The sequence below is a fragment of the Furipterus horrens genome, unplaced genomic scaffold (assembly GCF_987537825.1).
Source record: "Furipterus horrens unplaced genomic scaffold, mFurHor1.1.pri manual_scaffold_16, whole genome shotgun sequence".
Classification (NCBI taxonomy): Eukaryota; Metazoa; Chordata; class Mammalia; order Chiroptera; family Furipteridae; genus Furipterus; species Furipterus horrens.
Genome location: NW_028327186.1, coordinates 4,278,337 through 4,303,942, shown reverse-complemented (window position 1 = coordinate 4,303,942; position 25,606 = coordinate 4,278,337). Strand labels below are relative to the sequence as shown.

Below are 25,606 nucleotides of genomic sequence, written 5' to 3'. Positions count from 1 at the left end.
GTTTTCTTTCTAAATGAGACCATAGTACAATAAACATTTTAAACTATTTTATCAAGACATAAATTCAGTAGACTATGTGTACCAAGTAAATATAAAACATGATGCGATACAGAGGACAGGAAAGTGGAACCTAAGACACCAATTTGTGAATCTTGGAGTGCATAGAATAGTACTAAATGTTTGAGTGCTACTGCCTGGAAAAATAGATTAGTGACATTAGAAATGCTCAGTTGGCTAACAGTATGTTTTTTATTAACCAAATAGCACAACTGACTTTTAAAAACTTACTTTCTATTATTCAGCAAGTAATTGTGGTGCTGCCAGACATAGGGTTATCGTTGGAATTTGTAATAATGAAATGTATATTTAATTCTGTGTCAGAGTTAACAATTACTAACCTGTCTCTTTTTTTTTCTTTATCAGGGAACTGCATTTTGTGAAAAAGAAGCAAGAATTTTCTGCAAGGATCATATCTAAGTGCACTTTCTGTTGATACGTCATCTCTAGTAAGACACTGTTCATTTTTCTGTGATATGTAGTAAATAAACAGAATGGAAATGCTTTGTTAAAATATTTAACTTTGGGAGTTAAATGTAATCCATTCAGACTGTCCTGTCTGTTTGAATGACCGTCATTTTGGAGTTTATTTTGGGAATTAATGTAGATGGAATTAAGGAAAGTAATAGACTGTAGTCGAAGTGCATAATATTATATAGTGATAATTTCTCACATATTTTGTCAGACACTGCTCAGATAACACCAGACCTTTTCATCTTTGACACTTCTATATCAATTAGCCTTGTTTTTTTAAAAAAAGAAGAAAAAGATCTGAAGTGAGTAGTTCATATTTACTCTGACAATAATTAGGAGGAAGGGAGAGTTTGAGGATATTGCATAAGCTAAGGAAGCGGTTTTGAAATGATAAACAAAGTAGACAAATCTAGCCATGTTTTTTGGAAGGTGGGAAGGGTCAATGAAAAAAATTAAGCTAATTTAAGTGATCCTTTAAAATGTGGACTTTTTTGTGTGACTTTGAATTTATTGCCTGATATCATAGGCCCATAATTGCAAAGCTGTATAGGCTATTTTGATTTAAAACTTAACTGGTCTAGGTTAATGGTTCTAATATGTCGTTACGATATGTAGTTCTACTCAGTTTTTATGAGTTAAACATTCTCTGAAGTCTACCTATTTCTTTTTTTTTTAATGACAACAAATGATATTATCACTAGACATTTTTAAAATAATGTAAAAAATAGTTTTGGTATGCCATAATAAGTAACCATTAACTTTTTAAATATTAGAAATCATTGAGTAAGCCTGATTATGTCAGTAAAAATTTGGTAAAAGTACTCAAGTTATTTTTGTTGTTGTTAATTTAAGAATAGTTTTGCTATTTAATGTAAGGTCTAATTTTTTACTTCAATAATTTAATGTTAGAAATTACTTTTATGAACTTACACAATGAGTTCCTTGTTAAAATAGTGTATTCCAATATCACTTTATTGTGGCTATATGTTTTTACTATTAAACTTTGAAAAACAGCCAGTTTTATGATATCCTTCAGTTTGGGGAACTAGGAGAAAAAGCATTGTCTTTTCAATTGAAGCAAAGTATTTCTCAGTCCAAAACTTACCTATGTACAGGCAGGATGGGAATAACGAAGTTGACTTCACATTTAGAAATATAAATTTTGGTTGATCTTGTGTAAATCTTTGAGTGTTTATTTTTATTTTTTTAAGTCTAACTTACACTTCTCAGAAGTTCCTTTTGTTTACTAACTGCTCAAAACTGAGCGATTTGAATTAAAATACTGTAGGTATTTAGCCGGTCTCATGCCCATAGCTCAGACCTCTGCACCTTCTCTGAGCTGTGGTGATGGCTGTGTGCATAGCTTGCGCTGTTACATTTGGGGTCAAGTTTAAGCTTTAGAGGACTCTCTATGATGCTTCCTTCCCTAAGCTCAAGGGTGTAGACAGTGTCTTATTCTTCATGGCAGGGTCAGATTAGTTGATAGTGTTCAAGATTTCTCCCTTCTGATTTTCTGTTTATTTCAGTAGTTGCTGGCAGAGGTGTATGGGAATCTTCACCCTTAATTATGGATTTGTGTGTTTCTCCTTTCACTTCTTGGTTCATGTATTTTGAAGCTCTATTATTAGGTGCATGTGTATTTAGTTTTTTTAATGTCTTCCTGATGAATTGGGTCCTCTATCTTGAAATGTCCCTCTTTATATCCGGTAATATGTTGTGAAATAATTAAATTTCTGAAATAGCTTGCCCAGTTTCTGACAGAAAGTCTGATGTTACTCTTATTTTGTGCCCCAATATGTAAATTTCCTATTTTTTGGACTCTCAAGACTTTTACAATGATTGTTTTAGTCCTTTGATTAGGATGTGCCTTAGTATGGTTTTCTTTGAGAAAATACTGCTTAGATAATATTTTCGGTGTTTTTTTACAAACAAATTTGAAAATGCGGGCCAATATTTCTCCAAATATTTCACTTGCCCCAGGTTGTTCTTTCTTTCTTTCTTTCTTTCTTTCTTTCTTTCTTTCTTTCTTTCTTTCTTTCTTTTTCTTTTTCTTTCTTTCTTTCTTTCTTTCTTCCTTCCTTCCTTCCTTCCTTCCTTCCTTCCTTCCTTCCTTCCTTCCTTCCTTCCTTCCTTCCTTTTCCTTTTTATTTATTTTTTTGACAGGGAGATTCTAGTTGTATTTTTGGTATTACCTCTCTTGGCACTTACACTCTTTCATTCTTTAAAAATTCTTTTCATCTCCTCTGCTTTATTTGGAGAGTTAATATTGTCATGTCTTCAAGTTTACTGGTCTTTTCTTCTGCAACATAAAATCTGTTCTTAATCGCATCTGGTGTGTGTTTTTATTTCTGATTATTATTTGTCATCTCTGGAAGTTTTATTTCTTCCACTTTTCTCCTTATGTTATTTTCCTTTACCTTTTCTAACATAGAGAGCTTATTTATAATTGTCGTTTTAGTGCCCTCACCTGCTAACTCCATAACTTTATTATTCCTGGTTTTCTTTATATTGATCAATTTTTCTTATTATGGGCCACATTTTCCTCCTTCTCTTTATTTCTTGTAATTTTTGTTTGGATGCTGGACATTGTGATTTCACATTGTTGGATGAAGGAATTTTTTTTGTATGTTTTATATGGTGTTCAACTACCTTTTTGTACATGTATAAATAAATTACTTGGCATCAGCTGAATTATTTTGAGCCTTCTTTTTAAGCTTTGTCAACATTGGTCCAGAATAGCCTTTATGTAGAGTTAATTTAGTCTTTGACTGTGGTAATGCCTTTCTGAGGTTATAATCCATGCTCTTTTGAGGATTATTGTCAATTCTGAGTACAGTTGACCCTTGAACAACATGACTTTGAATTGCACAGGTCCACTTTTACATGGATTTTTTTTCTAGTTAACCACAGTTCAGTTGACTGCAGTTCACCTGACCCATGCATTTCAAACCTGTGGTTCAAGGATAAACTTCATGATTGGGAACCAGTGTAAGCGGAGGGCCAACTGTAGTTATATATGTATTTAGGTGGAAGGTTGGTGCTCCATCTCCCAGATTGTTTAAGGTTCAACTGTAACCCCAATCAATATTATTAAAATTTTGCTAGTTTGTTTTTGTTTTGTGTTTTAAAGGAAATTTTATGGCCCAAGAATAGCTTAGCATTCTCTCTGTATGCCATCACATCATCTGTAGATAATGACAGTTTTACTTCCTTCTTTCCAAAGGCTGACTTTCATTTATTCTTCTTGGCTGATAGCTGTGGTTAGGACTTTCAGTACTGTGTTGAATAAGAGTGGTGAAATTGGACATTCCTATCTTGTTTGTGATCTTTAGTTTTTCCCTGTTGATTATGATGTTAGCTGTGGGTTTATTATATATGGTCTTGATTATTTGTGGTATGTTTCCTCTATTGCCACTTTGCTGAGAGTTTTTTTATCATAAGTGGGTGCTGGATTTTGTCAGTTTTTTTGCTTCTATTGATATGATCATATGATTTTTATTAATCTTAAAATTGCTTTGATAGTGTTGAAAAAGAAGATCAAAGTAGAAAGACTTTCTGTGCTGCATACTTAGATATCTACAATAACTATTTCCATGAAATAGTGCCACAAGGATAGAGAAGAAATACAGAGCCTGGGAGAAGGTCAATATGTGCATGGAAACTTGCTCTGTGACAAAACTGGCACTTTAAGAGTATCAGGGAAAGAATTATTCAGTAAATCATATGGGAACAATTGGTGATCCAGACAGAAAAAAATGACTCATATTCCTTACCACATGCAAAAGTCAGTTTAACATTGATTGTACATCTCAACATAAAAGGCAAAAATTATAAAATTTTAGAAGCTAAAACAAAGAGAACATGTGTATGACCTTTTGACAGGCAAAGAGTTATTATGAAGAAATAAAAACTACTAATGTAAGTAAAACAGATGATAAATTTGATTCCCTTAAAATTAAGAAATTTTATTCTTGCAGAGTTTCTTTTAGGAGAGTAGAGAGGTAAACCGAAGTGGAAGAACATAATACTTGCAACACAGAAAACGGACAAAAGGCATTTCTCAGAACATTCAGAGCAGTCCTACAAATCAATGTGAGAAACAGTCCAATAGAAAAATGTGCAAGAAAGATGAAAAGGTACTTCATAAAATAATCCAAATATTTAAAAAACATGTGAAGAATGTGCTTAATTAACCTCATTAGTAATATGGGAAATATAAATTAAAGCTGCAAAGAGGCTCTGTCATAAGCAGCTGGAGCAGCTAAAATGGACAGGTACCAGTTTGGGTAGGGTGCTAAGTTATGGGAATTCAGTGTACACCGCTGATGGGAATGTGTGTCACTGCAGCCACTTCAGGAAGCTTTTTGATGCTCATGTATCCTATGACCCAGCAATTTCTTTCCGTGGGTATACTCTGGAGAGGAATGCACGGTCACGTGTACTAAGAGACGCAGTATTTATGATAGCTTCAGATACGATACACCGTTCATCAACGGTCACTTACAGCTGTCATACAGTCATATAATGTAATAAGAATAAATGAACTACAGCTGCAGACTTACACAGGCAAATATCAAATACATTTCTCAAAGCCAGAAACAAAAGAATTCATCACTTGTGATTCAGTTTATGAAAAATAAGATGGAAAAACACAAACAGATAAAATGTATATATTTTATGTTTGTATACATTATATGTTAACACCAGATATGCCAATTTCTAAATTCATTGTTTGCCTCTTTTCTATGTATTTTTTCTATCTTCCTTTTCATATTCATTTAGAAATCCGATTCTGAGTATGATGGTTTACCCCAAATCAAGTTTATCTTTACAAATAAAGATAAGGTTAGACCTAGAGAAACATTAACTGTATATAGAGGTGTGATCTGGGTGATATAAGGTTAAGAATTTTTAGTAAACAGTATTTGAATCATAATATAGAAAACTGAGATGGTTTCTAGTAATGAAAATTTATCTTTATTCATGATGTAATTATGTGTAAAGTGCCCCCTGCCCACCCCTCACCCCCACATCATGACAAACTGAAAAGCATTTGGGACAGGTGTAAGTATCTGCATTTACAGTGAGGAGTGTTAATACTGAAATGCGTGAGTGGTGGCGTGAGTGGTGCTGCAGGGCTAGAATGTCGCTTTCAGTGCCATCCCTGGCTTTGCTGTGGCCTGTATTTCTCTCGTGTGTTCCCTGTGAAGACTGGACATGGCTGTTATGTAGGTGTAATAAATCTGCTAATGAAAGGTCACGTGTGGATGGGCTTTACTCTTAAGAAGAGCAGTCTACAAAGTCTCTTTTCTAATAATGATTTTAATAACGTTGTGCCTGGTGGTCATATCCTGTGGGGCGCAAAAAATAACTTTCCTTCCAGCTTCTCTGAGTTCTTGTAGCTGGGCTCATAATCAGATTAGCATGAGGCAAATTAACAGGAGAAGATGCCCCCAATTTATCGCAGGTGTTCATGTGAGGGTGCCATAAAATAATTAGACCCAAAGGTGCCCTGGGCAGTTGAGGTTTAAAACCATTCTGGGGAGAGGAGAGTGGGACAGGGGTCTGGGATTCCAAAGAGGCTGAGGGGACTATGCTGGGGTTAATATCAGGTTCTTTCTGAATCCCTTTAGGCAGGTAACGGGGAGGGTCGAAGGTCTTTTGTTTCTTAATAACCAGCATAAAATCAATATCCAAAAAGGCATATTTTGGGATGGCAAAACTTTGGTCTCCTTCAATCCCCCTAATTTCCCAAAAGAGTTCGAGCTGTGTTCGCACTGCATTTGTGGAGCTGTTGAGGGAGCAAAAAAGTGAGTCCCTGAAAAATCACACGACACTTCATTGGTATATCTAGAAAAAAAATAGGAAATTTATAGACTGGTAATTCTGATAAGAATTTTGAACTTATAATGTCTTTTTAGTCAGTAGCTTGGATCATTTAAAATGATTAATAATTTATATCATTTTAAAATAAAGGTATGTCTTGCTTTAAGGAAGCACAATTAACAAAAAAACAAAACCAAAACCAGACCCTTCATACTTCCTGTACAATTAAATGAAGGGCGTGATCTTAGCAATAAAAAATTACTTCTAATTTCCATAACATCTAGTTAACTTCTGAAGCAAGTTTAAGATGATATGTTACTGATCAGTATTTGTGACAACACATACTTTTTAGCACCGTATTGTATATTGTATAGAACAAGGCATATACACATTTCTCTAACAGGAATAGGCTCTCTTAACATTTCACCCTGTGCTTTTCCTCTGATTTTTTAGCATTCAGTTTTAAAATGTGTTCAATCTGAAAACACAGGGTCAAAGCATGCAAAAATATGCCACCTGTTATTAATCAGAGAAGTCCAGATAAAGATAGATACCATACTTAAACCACTGCTTAGTTTTTAGATTTTACCTAAAACATTCATAATAAGCACACAGTAAGAAGTGATATTTTGCTGCTCCAAAACCTCAGGCTTTCTCAGGCAAAGCCACCAATGTTCAATATTTCAGTTTCCCTAGCTTTTGTACAAGTGGCTTGCAGGTGTTAGAGCCAGGCCCCAGCTAACCTTCGCAAAGTCAGAAAAAGGCCCCACTCCCAGTTTTAAGTGGGTGCTGCCCCCTGCTAGGGGTTCGGGCTTAGAGAGTGGGGGACAAGCTGGATTTCAGCCCCCGTTCGCCTCCTCTGGGCTCCACACCCCTGGGCAGGCTTCGGCCTCCGCTGTTGTTCACAGTGGCTTTGAGTCATAATGATTTCTTGCCTGTCTTTTGATAGATTTATAGCACTTGAATTGTTCTGCTGGCCAGAATATCTGTTATGTTACCCACAGAATTCTTTAAGTAGTTTCTTTTAGTCACTAAGGATTATTTTCTCAATGCTCTCTGTCTTTCTTGAATCAGATGTTAGTGTTTTGAATTTTACCTAAAATTGATAACAACCTAACGTAAGTGAGAGCTTTATAAAATTAAGTTTGAATGTTTGTTTTTCCTTTATGAAAGTTACATACAGCAAAACTGCATTTATATTCAAAGTGATTTTTTTTGTTGTTGTTGAATCATTTCTTTAAATAGTGACTAATTGCCATCATTGTGTTCATACAACATACCACTGTATTTTAAAACTATGTAATTAGATACAGCATGCACAAATCTGGCTGCAGTTCGGCCTGAAGTGAAATCTTTGTTTTCCACAAAACAGTAGTAGTAAATTAATTCAGAATTTGCATTTCTGCCCAGATTTAATTGTTTGTAAACACTTACGGAAACAACATATTTTAGAGGAAACAAAGAAATTTTTTTTCATATTAAAAGTATTTGAAAGATAATTCTGTAAGGGCAGAGAACCTCTGATCGCATCACAAATCACAGTAAGATAGTTTCCCTCAAGTTTGTCTTGCAAAGAGAAGGTGTAATATGAGCGTCTTTCCTATGGGGATGTAGTGCGTAATTGTGTGTGTGTGTGAGTCCGTGTGTGCGTGGCGTGTTGTACTACACAGCACTGAAATTGGGGTTACAGTTGCTTGACATCGCTTGATTCTAAGTTTTCAAGGAGATCTTTTAGCAAAGTGGATGTGGCCTCTAGGGTTCCTTGCTTGTTTGGATAATATATTTCCATTATATTTCTGTCTTCTTTCTCCTCATAAAAGCATACGAGGGATATAAAATTCTTGTATCTTTATCAAATGTGGGGAAAAGAAAAAGACTTAGAAAGCCACGCGATTCACAGAAAAGGGAGAGAAGGTACTTCTTTATGGAAATGAATATGAATGTGTGTATCGGGTGCCATTAGGACCTCACCACTTCGGTGACTTTTGTCCCCTCACTCTCACACGTAGCCGGTGTCTGAATGAATAGTTTAGTGTTGTAATGTAATAAAAGTTTCTCTGAACTAGGGATGTGCGTGCATCATAATAATCTATGGAGCTTTAATAAAACGTTGCTTGGCCATTGGTCTCAATTATGATTTCATAGTTTTATTGTGGGGCCAGGATAAGTTCATGCATGCAAAATGTATGTTTTAACTCCTCAATTGAATCTAGTGTCCATTTAAATTGAGAGCCCCTGCGTTCAATCAATGAGTTTTATTGATCCATTTATTGAAATAATTATTATTGTTTTGTGCGTAAATGGTAAACAGCAGTAGCTTCTGTGAGAACCTCAGTCTAAACTACACTCAACCATCATTTTTTCTTCCCAGGACCAGCCTGTGGCTAATCCAGAAACTGATTCCTCAAGAATCACAGAGGTCATTTTAGTTCTTCAAGAATAGAGATTGGGAGGAATCTTATTGCATATGTATTTTTTTTCTAGGTTGTCTTGAAGCAAGAGTGGTTGTAGGAAGTGAGTTGCAGCTTGATTCCTTTGCAAATACTTGAAACTATACTCCTGATAGGCAGGGAAGGGTATCATTGCTGTGCGTACTAGGAGGGAGGGACTGGGAGGTGGGGACCTTTTAGGGGGTCATAACTCGAAGGGAGCCGGTAACTGCCCATGGCCTTTATATTTCAACAGGCCATTGTGGCCTCCGATAAATTACCCCCTGACGTTGGAACTGGGGCAGGGTATAGTGCAGTGTTGTGATCCTTCCATTTAATGGAAATTATGTTAGTACTCTGCCATCGAAAAGTGGCATAGACTCATTAAATTGGAATTGCATGGCTCTTGCAGATTTTGAGGTTTAGTTTATGTAGTGATGGATATGCCCATCCAAAAATGTCTCTGTGACATTTTTGACTGATAGCTTTTCTTCAGCTACTGCTTAAGTAGTCCCAGGGGTCATTTCGATGGTTGCTAGACGGGAGGGGGGTTGGGGGCCTGCAAGGAGTTAGGAGCCTTTTAAGCACGGAAAGGCCTGTGCCCGGAAGCTCCCTGAGCAGGAGGAAGGGTGGCAGGGGGGAGGGCGGTGGGGAGAGGCAGAGACACGATTAGACAGGACTTTGTAGGTCGCGTTCAGGACTCGGACTTTAAGAACAGTGGTAAGTGATAATGACATTGCCCTGGGGAAAGTGGGAAATTGGATTGGAGAGGATACGAAGGCCTGCGGAGCCCCGTGAGCGGACTGTGGCAAAGCCGCGGCTAGGGGAGGCCGTGGTCGTCTCTGGGGGTACAGTACCAGGCTGAGGGGGGACCGGGTCCCGTAATGCCCGCTCTTCCAGGCAGTGCGGGTCCGTGGGGGCTGGACAGAAGGGAATGGTTTGGCTAGACAGGGTGTTTAAACTGGGCAGGAAAGGTGTGGGTACAGGAAAGGAGTAGACTCGACGTGCTTGGGTATAAAAAATGTTGGATTTTGAGATATCCGTAGGACACCCAGGGTGAGTAGTTGAGAATGTGGTTGGAACGCAGGGCCCATTAGGCAAGCGATGTCACTCTGGTGTCTGGGTGGTGGCCGAGGACTTTGCAGTGGGTTGATGTCCTGAGTTCCTGATAATTGTTTTTTATGCACATTTCACAGCAATTTGAATGCCTCTGTTGCAATTTTCTTAACATTTGTAAACTTGCTTGTGCTGCATACCACGCTAAGGATTTTATGTTATCTCTTAACACACACATAGGTGTATAAGCATTATTGTTGTTGTATTTTTAAGAGGTGGCACCTGAAGCTTAGAGAAGTTAAACAGCTAAGGTTAGCTGTTAATAAGGGGTGCAGCTGAGGTTTGAACCCAGGCCGGCTCGCTGCAGAACCTGTCCTCTTACCCACCACCCAGCGCCACTCCTCTGTGATATTTGACCAAGCAAATAAACAGCCGAGACTCACTGACTGAGAGAGCATTTATTGACCTTTTATGGATTTGTGTCCACTGTGCATCGATTGTGCCTTAGATGCTTAAATATACTTTCTCATTTACCTTAATATTTACGTGTTCTGTGAAGTATTTGGTATCTGCTCTTTTCAAAATGAAGTAACTGTGGCCCAGAGAACTTAAGGACTTGGTCAAGATCATTAATAGCTAACTAATGGCAGAGCTAGGATTGAAAATAGGCTCTTTTACTCTAAGGCTAGTATATTTTCTATTATATTACTTAAAAATAACTGTGTTGACCTAAAAATGAGAACTTTTTCCTTGAGGAACATGGGTTTAATGGTCGTATACCAAACTAGTCTAGTTCTTACAAATCAGTTACATATCATCAATGTTTAAGATATACATTGAGTTTCAAGGAGAAAGAGCTGAAAAAATTGAAGTACTTAAAAATAAAAGCTAGCTTTTATATGTATACACAGCAAAGATTTGTATTTATTTTAGAAGAGATAAAATGGGAAGATATTATTTGGTAAATTCATGTTTACTTAATATCTTTGAAGAAATGAGACAAAATTACAATATTGATGTACTCAATGGCTTTTTATAATCTATAGATAATTGTTAGCATTTGTATAGGACTGCATCTTGATCTTGCTCAGTTCAGACAGTCATTTACTTTTCTTCTTTTATTCTTTTTTAATTTGGGAGGACAAGTGAAAATTAATGTAATGAGGTAACATAGCATCATGCGTTTTCCATATTGGCTTCTCTTATTTAGTACCGCAGTTCAGGATTCCCTGTTACCAGCGCTTGTGAACTGCCCACTCAAACTCAGCGAGAGGCAATTGGGCTTCGTGTCGGCAGTGCGGGCCTCTTCTTCAGGATCTGACTTTGGGGTAAATACTGTTTCCTTTAGTGAACCCTCTGCAGAAAGAGGAGCCTGAGGCACCTTCTTAAAAAGAAAAAAATCACCCACCCTCTGCCTTCACGGTTGTGCTGCCCATTGATGATGTAAAATGTCTTTTGGGTACTAGATGCCTGTAAAGCAATCCTGTGGGGGGGTTTCTTTGGCGCGGCGAGCTGTGGCCATGAGGTTTCTTATTACAGCGAAGATGAAAACCTGCCTCCCTGTGCCAGCAGAACCGGTCTGAAGAAGATACTGAATTCTGGTTGGCTGGCGGGATGTGTGAGAATTTCGAAGCAGTTTTGTAAGGTGCTTGGGAACTTTAGGGAGCAATGAGTGGCTAATCAGCGAGCTGCTGTGCTGTCTCCTGCTTTATCTTTGCTCCAGTCATTTATTAATTTGCCGCGTTTCTACGTAAGATTATGATCTGGGTATATTAAAAGGATTGGTTGCTCACCTGTGAACGCGGCTTCTTTGGCCCCACACTGCTGTCGAGCAGCTCTTCGCTGTGTTCATTCACACGTTGTCGTTTCTTATAAAGGCTGTGCTATCCTGAGTCCCTCTGAGGTATCAGAAATCGCTCTCTTTAGAGCCGCATAGAAAACGCTTTTCATTTTTAAGACTCTATATGTGTTTTGCTATATGGTTTATATTTATTTACAAGGCATTTCTGTTTTTTCCAGCTTCTGTGTGTATCATCTGCTATTTTAACTTGAAGATTTTGGTCTTATGACCATTTGTACCATCTTTTATGTCTAGAACAAAAAATTACAGAATGAAGCGATAGATCAAGGAAAAACACTTAGATTTTATATGAAGATAACCTGCCTGAAACATTTTAAAATGATCTATAATGTACTTACCCTTTTGGGAACGGACTGTAATCAGCTCCGAAACCATCTGCATGCATGCATCAGGGAGGATGCTCTGCTGCAGGGAACAGGCTGACCAGGGCAGTCAGGGTTTCACCGTCTCATCCGACAAGAGGTTGGGAGCTAGGGTGGCTCCACGGTCATTAACTCGGGTTCCTCTCCTGTCTTTCCTCTGTCGTTTCCATTCCAAGTTTATTTAGTTCTCATTCCCTGCTAGCACAGTCCCTGGACAGAGTGTGGCTGACCTAGACTGTGTTTGTGCCTGTGGGGGAGGGAAAAAGCAGTAATTAGTCATAGACGGCTGTGCTCTGGGTTGCTTCGAGAGATCCCAGTTTATGTTCTGTTTCATCTTTTCGTTGTTGAAACTGGAGGAATATGAACTGTCTTCTAAGTACCTAATGCTGTTTATTTTAAAATTATATATATATACATCAAGGAAAAGGAACACTAACAGAAGCATAGAGGAGAGCCAGTGCTTGTCTCTGCAGTCAGAAGTCCCCAGACAATAAAGAATCCTGTCAGTAACCCCAGTCCACTTACTGTGATGTCCACGGCATAAAATTAAAACGTGTTAACAAGAGTAAATGCTGTCGATGAAAAATCTGACTAATCATGAACTTTGAATCCTTTCATAAAAGAGAATCACAGTCTTCTCCCAAATAACTAGCTTTTTCTAATTTCATACATTTTTGTAGGTTTATAATATCTGATGAATTTCTATAAATATCTTCTTAAATTTGCAAAACTTAAAATTGCTCTTTGCCTTTTAGATGTTCCCTCAGTGGCAGCCAGGCCTCTGCTGCCGTCATTAATTTTATGATCAACCGATGGGTACTTGGAGTTGGAAATAACTGAGTAATAATAATGAATATAAATTTTTAAGCACCTGTTATGCCAAGTGCTGAACAGGTCCTTTACTTTTATGAATCCTCACAAAATCCTTTGTGAAATTCATTATTCCCACTTTACAGATTTGAAAACTAAGGGTAAGAGAAGTTTATTGAGTGCACCCCAAAGTCATGTATCTAATAAATGACCGATGCCTGCAAAGTGGACAGAAGTCTGTATTTGCGTGTCGCCAAGGGGGCCCCCCTCCCATCTTTTGTACTGTCCCCCAATCTTTCTTGTGAGCACATGGAACAGGTCCATGGAAGAAACCACAGCCCGCTTGTCTGGGGGTTCCAGAGACTCTAAACTGTCGCACTAGCCCGTGCAGCCTTTAAGGATGTGTTAGACGGCCAGCTGACTTCTTCTTCCCAGCTTTTGTGGTGGAAGCTTCTGGGCTCCTCAGAGAGCCTCGTCAGCCTTTGGAATTCCACCCCACGGCTGCCTTGCAACCTTAGCTTTCTGATAAGCTCAAGGAAAGTCATGCTTTGTAGACTGTTCGGTTCTGTCTCTGTGTTAGGGTAGGAGCCGTGTTATCTGGCCGCATCGTCACGGCCTCCGCTGAAGCTGCACGGCCGGGCCCTGAGCAGCGGGGGGGTCGGGGTGCTCACCCCCGCTCGGTGGGACGTGGGCGTCTGACTCCGGCTCCCACACACCGCACTACGAACAGCCTGCTGTCAGCCTGCGGCCCTCACGCACGATGGCCTCGTTGGCGCACACGGATCGTGCGTGTTACATGTATTCTACACTGTATCCTTACAAGAAAGTAGTCCTTCTCAGTCAGAAAATGCTTGGAAATTCCAGGCAAGTTGCGAAGCAAGAGTAACTGGAAATTGCACAAAGTGCTAATGTAGAAGGTACGTTTTAGTACTGTTTCCAGTTCATGCTTTCTGGCTTGCTTTTTTTTTGTGATTTTAAAAGCAGCCGTTGGTTTTGGTCATTTGTAATAGCTCCTCTCCTTAGCACAACAATGGCACCTACTTTAGAAAAAAATTAAAAAATAATAATTTAAAAAACCTGCCCACAAGTCATGAATTTCAGTGACACGAATATGCGCGCAGCGGCGCCTTTTGTCGGTGCGCACTGTATCAGTGGGGTTTTTAAAGCAATACTGGAACCCTATATTTTCTGCCCCCCAAAAAGTGTGAGCATCTGTTGTAAAACGTGCAGGCCTTACTGTTGGCTGCTGTGTCTTATTACATAGGCAGGTCCCCCCGTGCGCTTGCAGGGTGTTTGCCTTTCTGTGTTCTGATCCTTTGGTTGCACCGGGGTGAGCATCCATGTACATATTTTTGTCGTTGTCTTATTATTTTCTTAGAATTTTTGAGAGTAAAATAGAATTTTCAAGGGAAGTTGCAATTCAGATCTCTTTTTGTGAAACAGTTTTTAAAAAATGTTGGCCAAATTGTTTAAAAACCTTATATCCAGCGGATAATTCGGGGCTATTCATTTTCAAAGACAACAACAAATGTATTGTACCCCGGTGCTTTCGCTTTCCATTTTGTATTTTACCCCTTGGTGGGCCCATTTTTCCTACCATATTAGTGTGGCGCATTTTTAGCTCCAGTTTCTGAGTCTTCTATCAGCTTCCTACTGGACATTTTCAGTTGTATGATCCATGACCACCTCCAGTTTAATATGTCCAAAATTGAATTCTTAAGTGTCTCTCTTTTAAAGAAGGAATGAATCATTAAAGATTTTCTCTTCATAGATACCTGTTTATTTGTTAACAGCATTCAGTTGTTGATTATACGTAGTTACTTAATTAGAAAGCTTATTCTAGTATAGCTTTTGAAAAAAACTTTATACCTAGTCAACTAGAATCATCAAAATGGTGTGTTCTCATGAACAAACTCCAAGAGTGGTGTTTATTTAATAAGGGCCAAGTTGAAAGTAAAGTTCACCTTCTGTTTAAAGTCCACGCTCTTAAAATATTTATGTACTTAAGCAACAAGTTTTTTTAAAAACAGTAAACAGAATTGATTTTAAAAGGCTGTATCCGTATTAGTCTGACTTGGTTTGAATCTGAGTGCTAGACTTCATGTTATCTCTTGACTTAAGACAACAAAACTCATATTGGGAATCTTTTTAAAACTCTAGTTCCTGATTTAAAAAAAAAATGACATACCAAAAAAATCCAGCTGAGTTGAGTTTAAACTGATTTTTTACTGTGTTAATGTTGCCTGAATAGTTATAGGCCTGGGGATTTAATCAGAGAGATTCATTTTTATTCCCTAGGGTAAGATATTTTACTTTCTCTGTGGGAAAACAATTCCCAACTGTATTTGCTAAAGATAGGTTTTAGTGTTAAAGGTAGGATTTAAATGTTGCTGTTTCCACCAAAACTCCTTGTATTAATACAATTTGAAACGTGCAATTATTTTAAAGGTGTGTGCACACTTTGTAAGTATTTGTATTTTTTGAAATTGTGGTGACATGTACATAACACAGTATTTACAGTTTGAGCCATTTTCCAGTGTACAGGTCAGTGGCAGTAAGTAAATCCACGTTGCTTGAACAGCGGTCACCACCAGCCGTCCCCGGAACTTCTTCATCACTTCGTACTGAGACTCTGTCCCCATTAAGCAATAACTTCCGATTCCAACCCCCTCCTGCCCCTGGCCACTACCATTTCACTTTTTCTGTCTCTCTGAATTTGACTGCTCCAGGTACCTCATATACGTGGAATTATCCAGCATTCATCTGTGGCTGGCTTTATTTTACTTAGCGTAATATTCCCAGGATTCCTCTGTGTTACAGCATGTGTTAGGATTTCCTTTCTTAAGGCTGGAAAATGTTCCCCTTTATGTACCTAATATATGTATATACTCAGGATTGGAATTGTTGGGCCAAATGATAATTCTATACTTCTATTTTTGAGTAACCAACATACTGTTTTCCACAGCAACTTTACCGTTTTACATTTCCAAAACAATGCTTAAGGGTTCCAATGTCTCCACATTCCTATTATCACTTGTAGTTTTGTGTCCTTGTTTGTTTTGTTTTGCTAATAGCTATTCAGAAGGGTTTGAAGTGGTATCATATTGTGGTTTTGATTTGCATTTGTCACAGGGATTTTGAGCATCTTTCATGTACTTATTTTCATATCTTTTTTTGAGAGATGTCTGTTCAAGCCCTTTGCCTACTTTTTAAATTGAGTGGTTTATTTATATACTTTTTGTTATTGAGTATTAGGGGTTTTAAATACGTTCTGGATATTAATCTTGTATCAGGCAATGCGATTTACAGTTGTTTCCCCCCACTCTGTGGGCTGCTATTTTACTGTGCTGATAGTGATAGTGTTCCTTGCCACTTTTTGACACTTCACCATGTTTGCATGGATTTATTTCCGGTCTCTACTCTTCTTTGTTGGTCTGTGTCTGTCTTTATGCCAGTACCATACTACATGGGTGGGTACAAGTAGCTTTACAGTTTGTATGGAGAAAGACCTGCAGGTTATGATTTTTACAACAGCTTTATTAACTCAGAAGAATGTCATTCACCACTGTAAACCTACTTTTGCTCACCCCTGTATTTTGATTACTGTCATTTTGTAAAAAGTTTTGATATTAGGGACTGTGAATCCTCTGACTTTGTTTTCCTTCAAGAATTTTTTTTTTTTTTTTTGGCTATCTGGAGTTTTTTGAGATTTCATATAAATTTTAGGATGGCTTTTCCCTCCCCTACCCCCATTGGGATTTTGACAGGGACTGCGTGGAATTTATAGATCGCTTTGTGTAATGTTGACATGTTAACAACATTGTCTTCCAATATGTGAAAATTGGTTGCCTATTTATTGTTGTCTTTGGTTTCGTTTATCAACTTTTTTTAGTTTTCAATGTACGTGTTTCATGTTATTGACTAAGTTAATTCCTGGATATTTCACTCTTTTTGATGCTATTATAAATAGAATTCTTCAAACTTTTCATTGTTAATATATAGAAATGAAGCATTTTGTGTGTGTGTTGATTTGTATCCAACTACTCTGATGAATTTGTTTATTAGTTCTGACAATGTTTTTGTGGAATCTTCAAGGAATTCCACATATAAGATCATGTCATCTGCAAGCAGATAGTTATACTTCTTCCTTTCTAATTTGGGTACCATTTGTTTATTTTTCTTGCTTAATTGCTCTGGCTTCACCTTCCACCACATTGTTGAATAGAAGTAGCAAAATTATTCATCCTTGTCTTGTTTTCCATCTTAGAGGAAAAGCTACCAGTCTTTCCCCATTCACTATGGTGTAAGCTGTGGGATTTATCTGAATGAATTTTATTATATTGAAATAGTTTCCTTGTATTCCTAGTTGGTTGTTTTTATTATAAAAGAGTATTACATTTTGTTGACTTCTTTTCGTGTATCCAGATGATGATGTGTTTTTTTCCTTCATTCTCTCAATGTGGTGTATCACCTTGATTACTTTTAGTTCGTTGAATTAACTTTGCATGATAAGAATAAATCCATTTTATCATGCTCCTAAACTTTCAAGCATTGTATCTTTAAATATCTCTTCTTCCTCATATGTTATTCCTTTCTGGGACTCCAGTTACATGTATCTTGGATCATCTCTCCGTGTTTCATAACTTTTCACACTCTTTTCTATTTTCTGTTCTTGTTTCTTTTTTTGGCTTCAATATAGGTATTTTACTCTTTATAATCTCTTGGTTCAGTGACTCTCCAGTGGTATCTAACCTATTGTTGCCCTCATCTATCAATTTCCAAATATTTGTTTTCAAAATTCATGTTTTTTAGTTCTATCTTTTTCATATTTTAAAGAATTGTCTGCTAAAATTCTTTGTTTTCTTTTTAATTCTTCGACTGTATTAACTTATTTTAAAGTCTTTTTATGATAAAAGATTATCTGGATCTACTATTGCCATTTAAAAATTTTGGTTCTTAGGTCTCGACTGGTTGTTTTAGACATTTTATATCAAAATGATTAACTTGAATTTCTGTATATCTTTTTTCTGATAAGATTTACATTTGCTAAAATCTTTTGAGAAGGTTTTACGAGCATGCAGCTCGGTTAACGACATTAGCTAGGTCAGCTTGCCTTGATTTAAGCAGGGATTGAGGTGACTTGAAGCTATACCTCCCTCCTCATGTGGCCTGGTCTCTTTCTGGCTCACCTTTATACCTGGGGTGTAGTCCTTTGGGTTCCCTCCAGCTTCCTGTGTATTTACTGGGGCTGTTCCTCCTTGGCAGGCCCTGGGTCTAGTTTTTGTGCCCCCACCCATGGATCTCTCCTTAGCTTCTCAGGCTCTCAGCCAATAATGTAATGACACTTGGGGGAAAACGAGTCTAAAGTCTGGTCTTGCCTCTTTCTTGCAGACCTGAGTCCTGCAGAGTCTCACTGTATTGAAAGTTCTCCAGTGGTGGGAATGCTTCCTTTTTGTTTTGTTTTTCTAGTTGTTCTTCAAGGAGGGTTTGTTTGAAGCAACTTACTCCACTATTGTCAAAAGCAAATTGCTTAGGTATGTTCTAGAATTCAGAATTTTTGCCATGGTAGTGATAAAAATTGAAAAGCTTATTACTTTTGAGCAACAGCCAGATGTAATCAAACACTAGATTTGCACAGTACAGTTGAAGTTTTATAGATATACATATATAGTATTAAAAATACTTCAATAAAATTCCCCTGAGAATTAATTTTTGTGAATATTTTAGCATTTGTCCTGCATCCAAAAATATTTTTATTATGTAAGTTTTGCTAGTACTGCATTTTGACACAACTATGATTCACAGCACGATACATTCATTGTATCATTGCCAGTCATGCTACTATAAAGATAAATGGAATAGAAAATCCTTGTTTTTGAAGGATTCACAGACTCAGAGGAAAGTGGACTTGCATTTTATATACCCACACCTACTAAATAAGGTGCTGTGGTTTACTCTACCAAGGGGAATTGGTCTTCGCTTCATCAGGGAAATGACATTCCAGTTGATTCTTGACTGATAAGGAGTTCATCAAATAGCTAACAGAGTAGTATTTCCTTTAAGTGCATATTACTATGGAAATATATAGTGTCTTTGTGGGTTGACAAAGAGTTATTTTGCTGGTGCCTATGGCAATTTGCAAGACTAGTTTGGAAAGGCAGATTGAAGATATCCTTATATTTAGTTCATCCTTTGACATGGAGGCCATCAGAAGCTTTTAAAGATATTTTATAATGTTTAAGAGAAGAAACTCTAGGGCTAGACTCCCAGAGTTCATATTCTAAGCTATGCCCCTTACTGTGTGACCTTGGACACATTATTTGTTTCTGTGCTTCAGTATAAAATCAGATGATAATTATAACTCAGAAGATTGAAGATTGCAGTTAGGACTGAATGAGTTAAAACATATCAGGTGTTTAGAAAAGTGCCTAGCACAGAGAAGAATCTGGATAAGTGTGGGCTCTTGTTGCTATTATATGCTTCGAGAAAAACTCAAAGGTTACAAATTGCACTCTTTTAGCTAGAACTAGAGGCATGAAAAGATTCAAGAGATACTTTAGGAGTAAAATTAGCAAGACTTCAACTTATTTGCTAATTTTATGTAACCAGAAATTTTGACTAATAATGCTGTCGGTGTGCAGCATAAAAACAGGTTTAAAATTTGTATAACATTTTCATGATTTGCAAATTTATAGAACTTAAATTTTCTAATTTGTGTTTTCTTTTAGATCTTATAGAAAATTTCAGCTGTAGCGCTTGGACTAGAAGCTGAAATAATAGAAGCTGTGTACGATGCATTAGGGTATTGAAAAAAATAATTTTTGAATTAAATATTTGGAATATAAGGAAGGAAAGGTGACTGAAAATGGGGCGGAAGAAAATACAAATCACACGCATAATGGATGAAAGGAACCGACAGGTAAATGAAATTTTAATTTATCTATTTAATTGATGTAAATAATGTTTTTAAAGGAGTGTAGGATTAAATGGTCGAATTTTTATTAAATTAAATTTCAAGTCTGAATGTTTTTATTTCTAGACTAAATTAAATATTTTAGCAATCAGAAAGTTTTGGCTTTTTATCATGTGCTGTGAAGAAACTTTTATTTCAGAAATCATGTGTGTTAATTACAGAAATAATAGGCAAAAAAAGAAAAGTAAAATCACTGCAGTTCCACCTCTACCTTTCATTGCGCAGATTTATTGTAATCAATCTTCTACACATTTGATTGTTAGTTTTCTATATATTGATCATTTTAAATTATTACCCCTATTTTCATAAGTAGGTAATGCCTAAGGTAACTACAGCTGTCAGCGATTGTGTCTGGTCAGTTAAATTTTCTGGTTAACCAGTAAATGAGAATTACTTTTGCAATTCTTACTGTCACAAATATTCTGAAACATTTATGTACAGGGGGTTGACAAAAGTAGGTTTACAGTTCACATGGAAAATAATACAATTAAAAAATAACACAAGAATAAACTGTTTTGCATACTAACAACTATAAACCTGCTTTTTCCAACTTCATATGATTTCAGTACCAACATCAGTAAACCTTTATCAATTCTGGATGATTATAATGATACAGGAGTCCCTCTCTGTATCACGGTTCACTTATCGCAGCCTCACTGTATCACGGGATTTTTAAAAATATTACATTTAATTATTTATCGCGGATTTTTCGCTATATCGTGGGATTTTTGCGGTACTGTATACGTATGTTGTTAAAGTGATGTAGGTTTAAGAGTGTAGAATATGTTTAAGAACATCAGTAGTGTTTATAAAATTGTGGGAAAGGTTAATAAGGGAGTGGGAAAGGTTAATAAGGGACTGGGAATGGTTTATAAGTGTGTGGGAAGGGTTTATAAAGCCTTAAAATATATATAAATACTAAAATAAATGTAAGGTTCCTACTTCGTGGATTTTCACCCATCGCGGGGCGTCTAGAACGTAATACCCGCGATACGTGACGGATCACTGTACTGGTGTATAAAGACCAAAAGTTGTAAGGGCTTTTTAAAGCAGGAGTTGGCAAACTGGTCCATGGGCTGGCTGCCTCTTTTAATAAATAATGCATTATTAGAACACTGCCACGCCCATTTGTTTACTTATTGTCTGTGGCTGCTTTCACATTACAGCAACATAATTGAGTAATTAGTTACCCCAGAGGCTACGTGGCTCATCAGCCTAAAGTCGTGACTCTGGCGCTTCAAGGGAAATTTTGACCACCCCTTGATTAAGAAAAAAAGAAGGAAAAATAATTTCCCAGATTATTATAAATGAACTATTCAAAGCATATGCAGGAGGGAGAGACACTGTCTCTGGAAAAGCCTCCTGGTCAGGAGAACTTTTAAGAACAGCTGGTTTCGGAAGCTTCCGAGGAGCAGAACAGCACTAAAAACGTGCTCTGCGGAGTCTGAGCGGCAGCTCCCTGCTCGGACAGAGAGAGTCGGGGACAGGACTCAGCCGAGCAGCTGGGAGAGGAGTCGGAGAGGGCCCTCGTTTCAGCTCGTGAAGATTCCGTAGCTGAAGAGTGAGGCTCGCACAGTGGGATCCGTTTCCAACGTTGATAAAATGGGGGGAACTGATCACCATTCCGCAATTCCAAAGGAATGATGCTCAGCATGGCTGCAAGTAAATTTCCCTTCACGGATCTGAGGATTCTGGTATGTCGGGGAGGCATGGGGTCCTGCTTCATGAGTACACGCAGCATACATGTAAAATAGGGTTTATTAGGGAATAACATACAGGCACAGAGGCAGCAAAGCACATAGGATCCCCTGAGCTCTCATCGTGAGCATAGAGCCTGCACCTAGCAGTGGAAGGGACCCCATGTGATTGGAGGGAACGGAGTGCTGGGAAAATAGGCCTGTGAGGGAACTTAACTTCAGATGGTGGGGTCTGCCCCCGGCTCAGCAGTGAGACTAGATGTCTCATAGAAATACTGTCTAGAAGGGAAATCTTGTGTGACATTCATAAACACCTAACTGCAACGGTGTGGTGATTGCAGGGGGGAGGGGGCGTAAGGGGGTACACACGAATGGGAAAAAATACAATAAAAATTAAAAGAGAAGAAAACTTTAATGTTGAGGGGAAATGTAGACTCTGAAGGATTTTTTTCCTGCTTTGTCTCTCACTTCCTTGTATCTAGTCGTCTAGGCAGAGCGGTCTTACTTTAAGTTATAGTCAGGGCAGTAGTTGCCCCTGACCCAGGGGTGATACGTTCTGAGACCCCCAGTGCAAGCCTGGAACCGCAGAGGGAACCAAACCCTTATATATACTGTGCTTTTTCCTGTTCGTACATGACCTTTTCACTTAAAGGCAGCACTTCACAGCCTTTCTCTATCCAAATTGCCAGCGTCACTGCTCCTGTGCTCTGGGGCCATTGTTAAGTAAAGTAGGGTGACTCGAACACCAGACGGCTGCCCAGCGACTAACAGGTGAGTAGCGCACACAGTGTGGGTTCGCTGGGCAAAGGGCTGGTCCTGCCGTGCTCCTGAGCAGAGCGCCTGACTTAAAGTTTATGGATTGTTTATTTCTGGAATGTCCCATTGAACGTTCTCAGACCACAGTTGACCACGGGTAACCTTGAAAAGCGAAGCCACAGAAAAGGGGGTACTGTTTCTGTCTTCTGGAAGAGCTTGTAGGGTATAGGTATAATTTCTTAAAATGTTTGGTAGAATTCACCAGGGAGCTCATCTGGGCCTGGTGCTTTCTGTTTTAGAAGGTTGTTAATTATAGATCCAATAATAGACATGTGACTAGATCTCTTTTTTTCTTGTGTGAGTTTTGGCAGATTGTGTCTTTAAGGGATTAATTTCTTCCATCTAGATTATCAAACCTACAGGCATAGACTTGTTTTTATTATTATTTTATTATCTATGGGATCTTCAGTTGAGTTGTGGTGTCCCTTCTTTCATTTCTGATATTAGCAATTTGTATCTTTTTCTTAGTTACCTTTGCTAGAGTCATTCACATAACTAGTTTTTGGTTTTGTTGATTTTTCTCTATTGATTTCCTACTTTCAGTTTTATTGATTTCTGCTTTAATTCTTTCTTCTGCTTTCTTTGGATTAATTTGCTCTTTTAAAAGTTTCTTAAGGTAGTGGCTTAAATTATTGATTTTAGGTCTTTCTTCTTTGCCAATATGTGCATTTAATGCTATAAATTTCCTCTAAGCTTTCCTTTCATTGCATCCCACAAATTTTGATAAGTTGTATTTTCATTTCCATTTAGTTCAAAATAGCTGATTTCTCTTGAGATTTGTTCTTTGATTTCTGTGTTATTTAGAAGTGTGCTGTTTCATCTCCAAGTGTTTTGGGATTTTTCCAGCTATCTTTCTGTTATTGCTTTTTAAAGTTTAATTCCATTGTCATCTGAGAGCATACGTTTTATGATTCCTATTCTTTTGAATTTGTTAAGCTGTATTTTATGGTCCAGAATGTGGTCTGTCTTGCTGAATGTTCCATGTGAGCTGAGAGTAATGTGAATTCTGCTGTGGTTGGATGAGGGAGATAGCGATTATGTATGTCCTTACGGGTTTTCTCCAACATTTTTGGCACAAGGGTATTGAAACCTCCTACTTTAATAATGAATTAATTATTTTTCCTTGCCTTACAGGTCTTTGACACTCTGTTGTTTGGTTCAGACCTTTTAAGGATCTAAGGATTGTTAATGTCTTCCTGGAGAGTTGACCCCTTTGTCATTATGTAATGCCCTTCTTTATTCCTGATCATTTCCCTCGCTCTGAAATCTGCTCTGTCTGAGATTAATGTAGCTTCTTCAGTTTTCTTTTGATTAGTGTTAGCAGAGGATATCTTTCTCCATCCCTTTATTTCTACTCTACGCGTATCTTTACATTGAAAGTAGACTTCTTGTGGACAAAATATATAGTTAGGTATTGTTTTCTGATTCACTGACAATCTTTATTTTTTAATTGACATATTTTGTATCAACTATATTTGTGTTCTATTACTCTTGTTCTTTGCTTTTATTTTTGCCGTAGATTTTTCTTCTTTTTGTGGTTTTAGTTGATTATTTCATGATTCCATTTTCTTTCCTATTTTTGCATATCAGTTATACTTTTTTAAAAAACTTTTTAAAGGTTGCCCTCGACTTTGCAATGTAATTTGCAACTAATCCAAGTCTATTTTCAAACAACACTACAGCTTCAGGTAGGACAACTACCTTGTAATAACAAAGTATTCCTAATTCTTCCTTTCCGTCCCTTGTATTGTAACTGTTACTCATTCCACTATCACATAAGCTATCATCGTTTCAATACATTGTTGCTATTATGTTGGACAAACTGTTATCTTTTAGGCCAATTAAGAATGGCAACAACAAAAGCGCCCCTCTGATACTCTTCCTTTATGTAGATCTGAGTTTCTGGTCCGTATTCTTTTCCTTCTCTCTGAAGAACTTCTAACATTTCTTTTAGGCAGGTCTGCTGGCAGCGGATTTCCTCAATTTTTGTTTGTCTAGGAAAGTTTATTCCTTTGAAGTGTAATTTCTCAAGATACAGCACATTAGGCTAGTGGGTTTTGCCCCCTTGACGTGAAACGTATCCCTCCACTGTTCTTCATTGCATGGTTTCTGAGGAGAAATTGGATGTGATTACATTGTGCTTCTGTAAATAAGGTGTTTTTTCCCCTCTGGCTTTTTCCAAGTTTTTAAAAAAATCTTATTTTATATAGTTTATATATAATGTGCGTTGGTATTGTTTGTTGTTTGCATTTATCCCGCTTGGTGCTCTTAGACCTTCCTGGGTCTGTGGTTTGGTGTCTGACATTAATTTGGGGCAATTCTCAAATGTTATTGATGCAAGTATTTCTTCTGTTATTTCTCTTTCTATTCCTTCCGGTATTCACAGTTTCTCTTGACATATCCTGAAGTCCAGAGATTCTTTCCTCATTAGTTTCCAAATGAACTTATCAAAGACGATTCATTTATTTTATAGAATTTTTTATTGCCAGCATTTGAAATTTTTGTTTTTTAGAATTCTCATCTCACTGCTTACCTATTGTTGCACATTGTCTGCTTTTTCCACTAGAGACCTTGGCATGTTAACCATGGTCATTATGACTTGCCGGGCTGAGACTCCCGACGTTTCTGCCATACATGATGCTGCTTAAGGTTTGCTCTGTGTCTTCAAATTGTGCTCCTTGCCTTGTGGTTTTTTTGTGGAAAGCCAGGCATATGCACTAGGTAGAAGGAGCTGCAGGGACGGCCTTTAGGGACGGGGAGAGGTGCGGGGAGGGAAGTGTCCTGCAGCTCCGAGATTAGGGCTCAGTCCTCAGCGAGCCTGTGCCTGGGGGCTGCGCACTTGTAAGGAAGTGCTGTGCGGTCCCTGCGCCCAGCTTTGGTGGGGTAGGGCGGCTAGGAGGAGCTGGAGCCGCTGTTACCTTCTCCGACAGCGAGGCTCTGATCAAACCCCCTGCAAGCTAGGCTCCGGTAAAGTAGTTTGTCTCAGGGCAGGGCTTGTTAAGCACAGACTGCTTTGGTATATACTTCAGAACAGCTATTTCCCCCTCTCCCTGCTGGAAGCACAAGGGGGTTTTCCTCTGATCTTTACCACGAGGACCTGGTGCAGGACCCGAGGGAGGGAAAGCTCACAAAGGTATAGAAGGTGTAGGTCTGTCCCTCACAGACGGGACCCTCCTGGAGTCTTTAGCACTGATGCTTGTCCGGAATAAGCCTCCCGCATTCCCGCAGTTATAGTCCCGGTTTTC

At 37.9% G+C, this 25,606-nt stretch overlaps 1 protein-coding gene across 1 annotated transcript in view; it reads left to right on the top strand.

Annotated features, from left to right (window-relative positions):
• The window catches only part of MEF2A (myocyte enhancer factor 2A), an 89,965-nt gene that overhangs the window by 22,745 nt on the left and 41,614 nt on the right, over positions 1-25,606 (top strand). Inside the window, exons 2-3 of the mRNA XM_090263582.1 lie at positions 424-506; positions 19,604-19,794. Of these exons, the coding sequence (XP_090119708.1) occupies positions 19,741-19,794 (54 nt within the window). The 5' untranslated portion in view covers positions 424-506; positions 19,604-19,740. The remainder of the gene's footprint in view (positions 1-423; positions 507-19,603; positions 19,795-25,606) is intronic.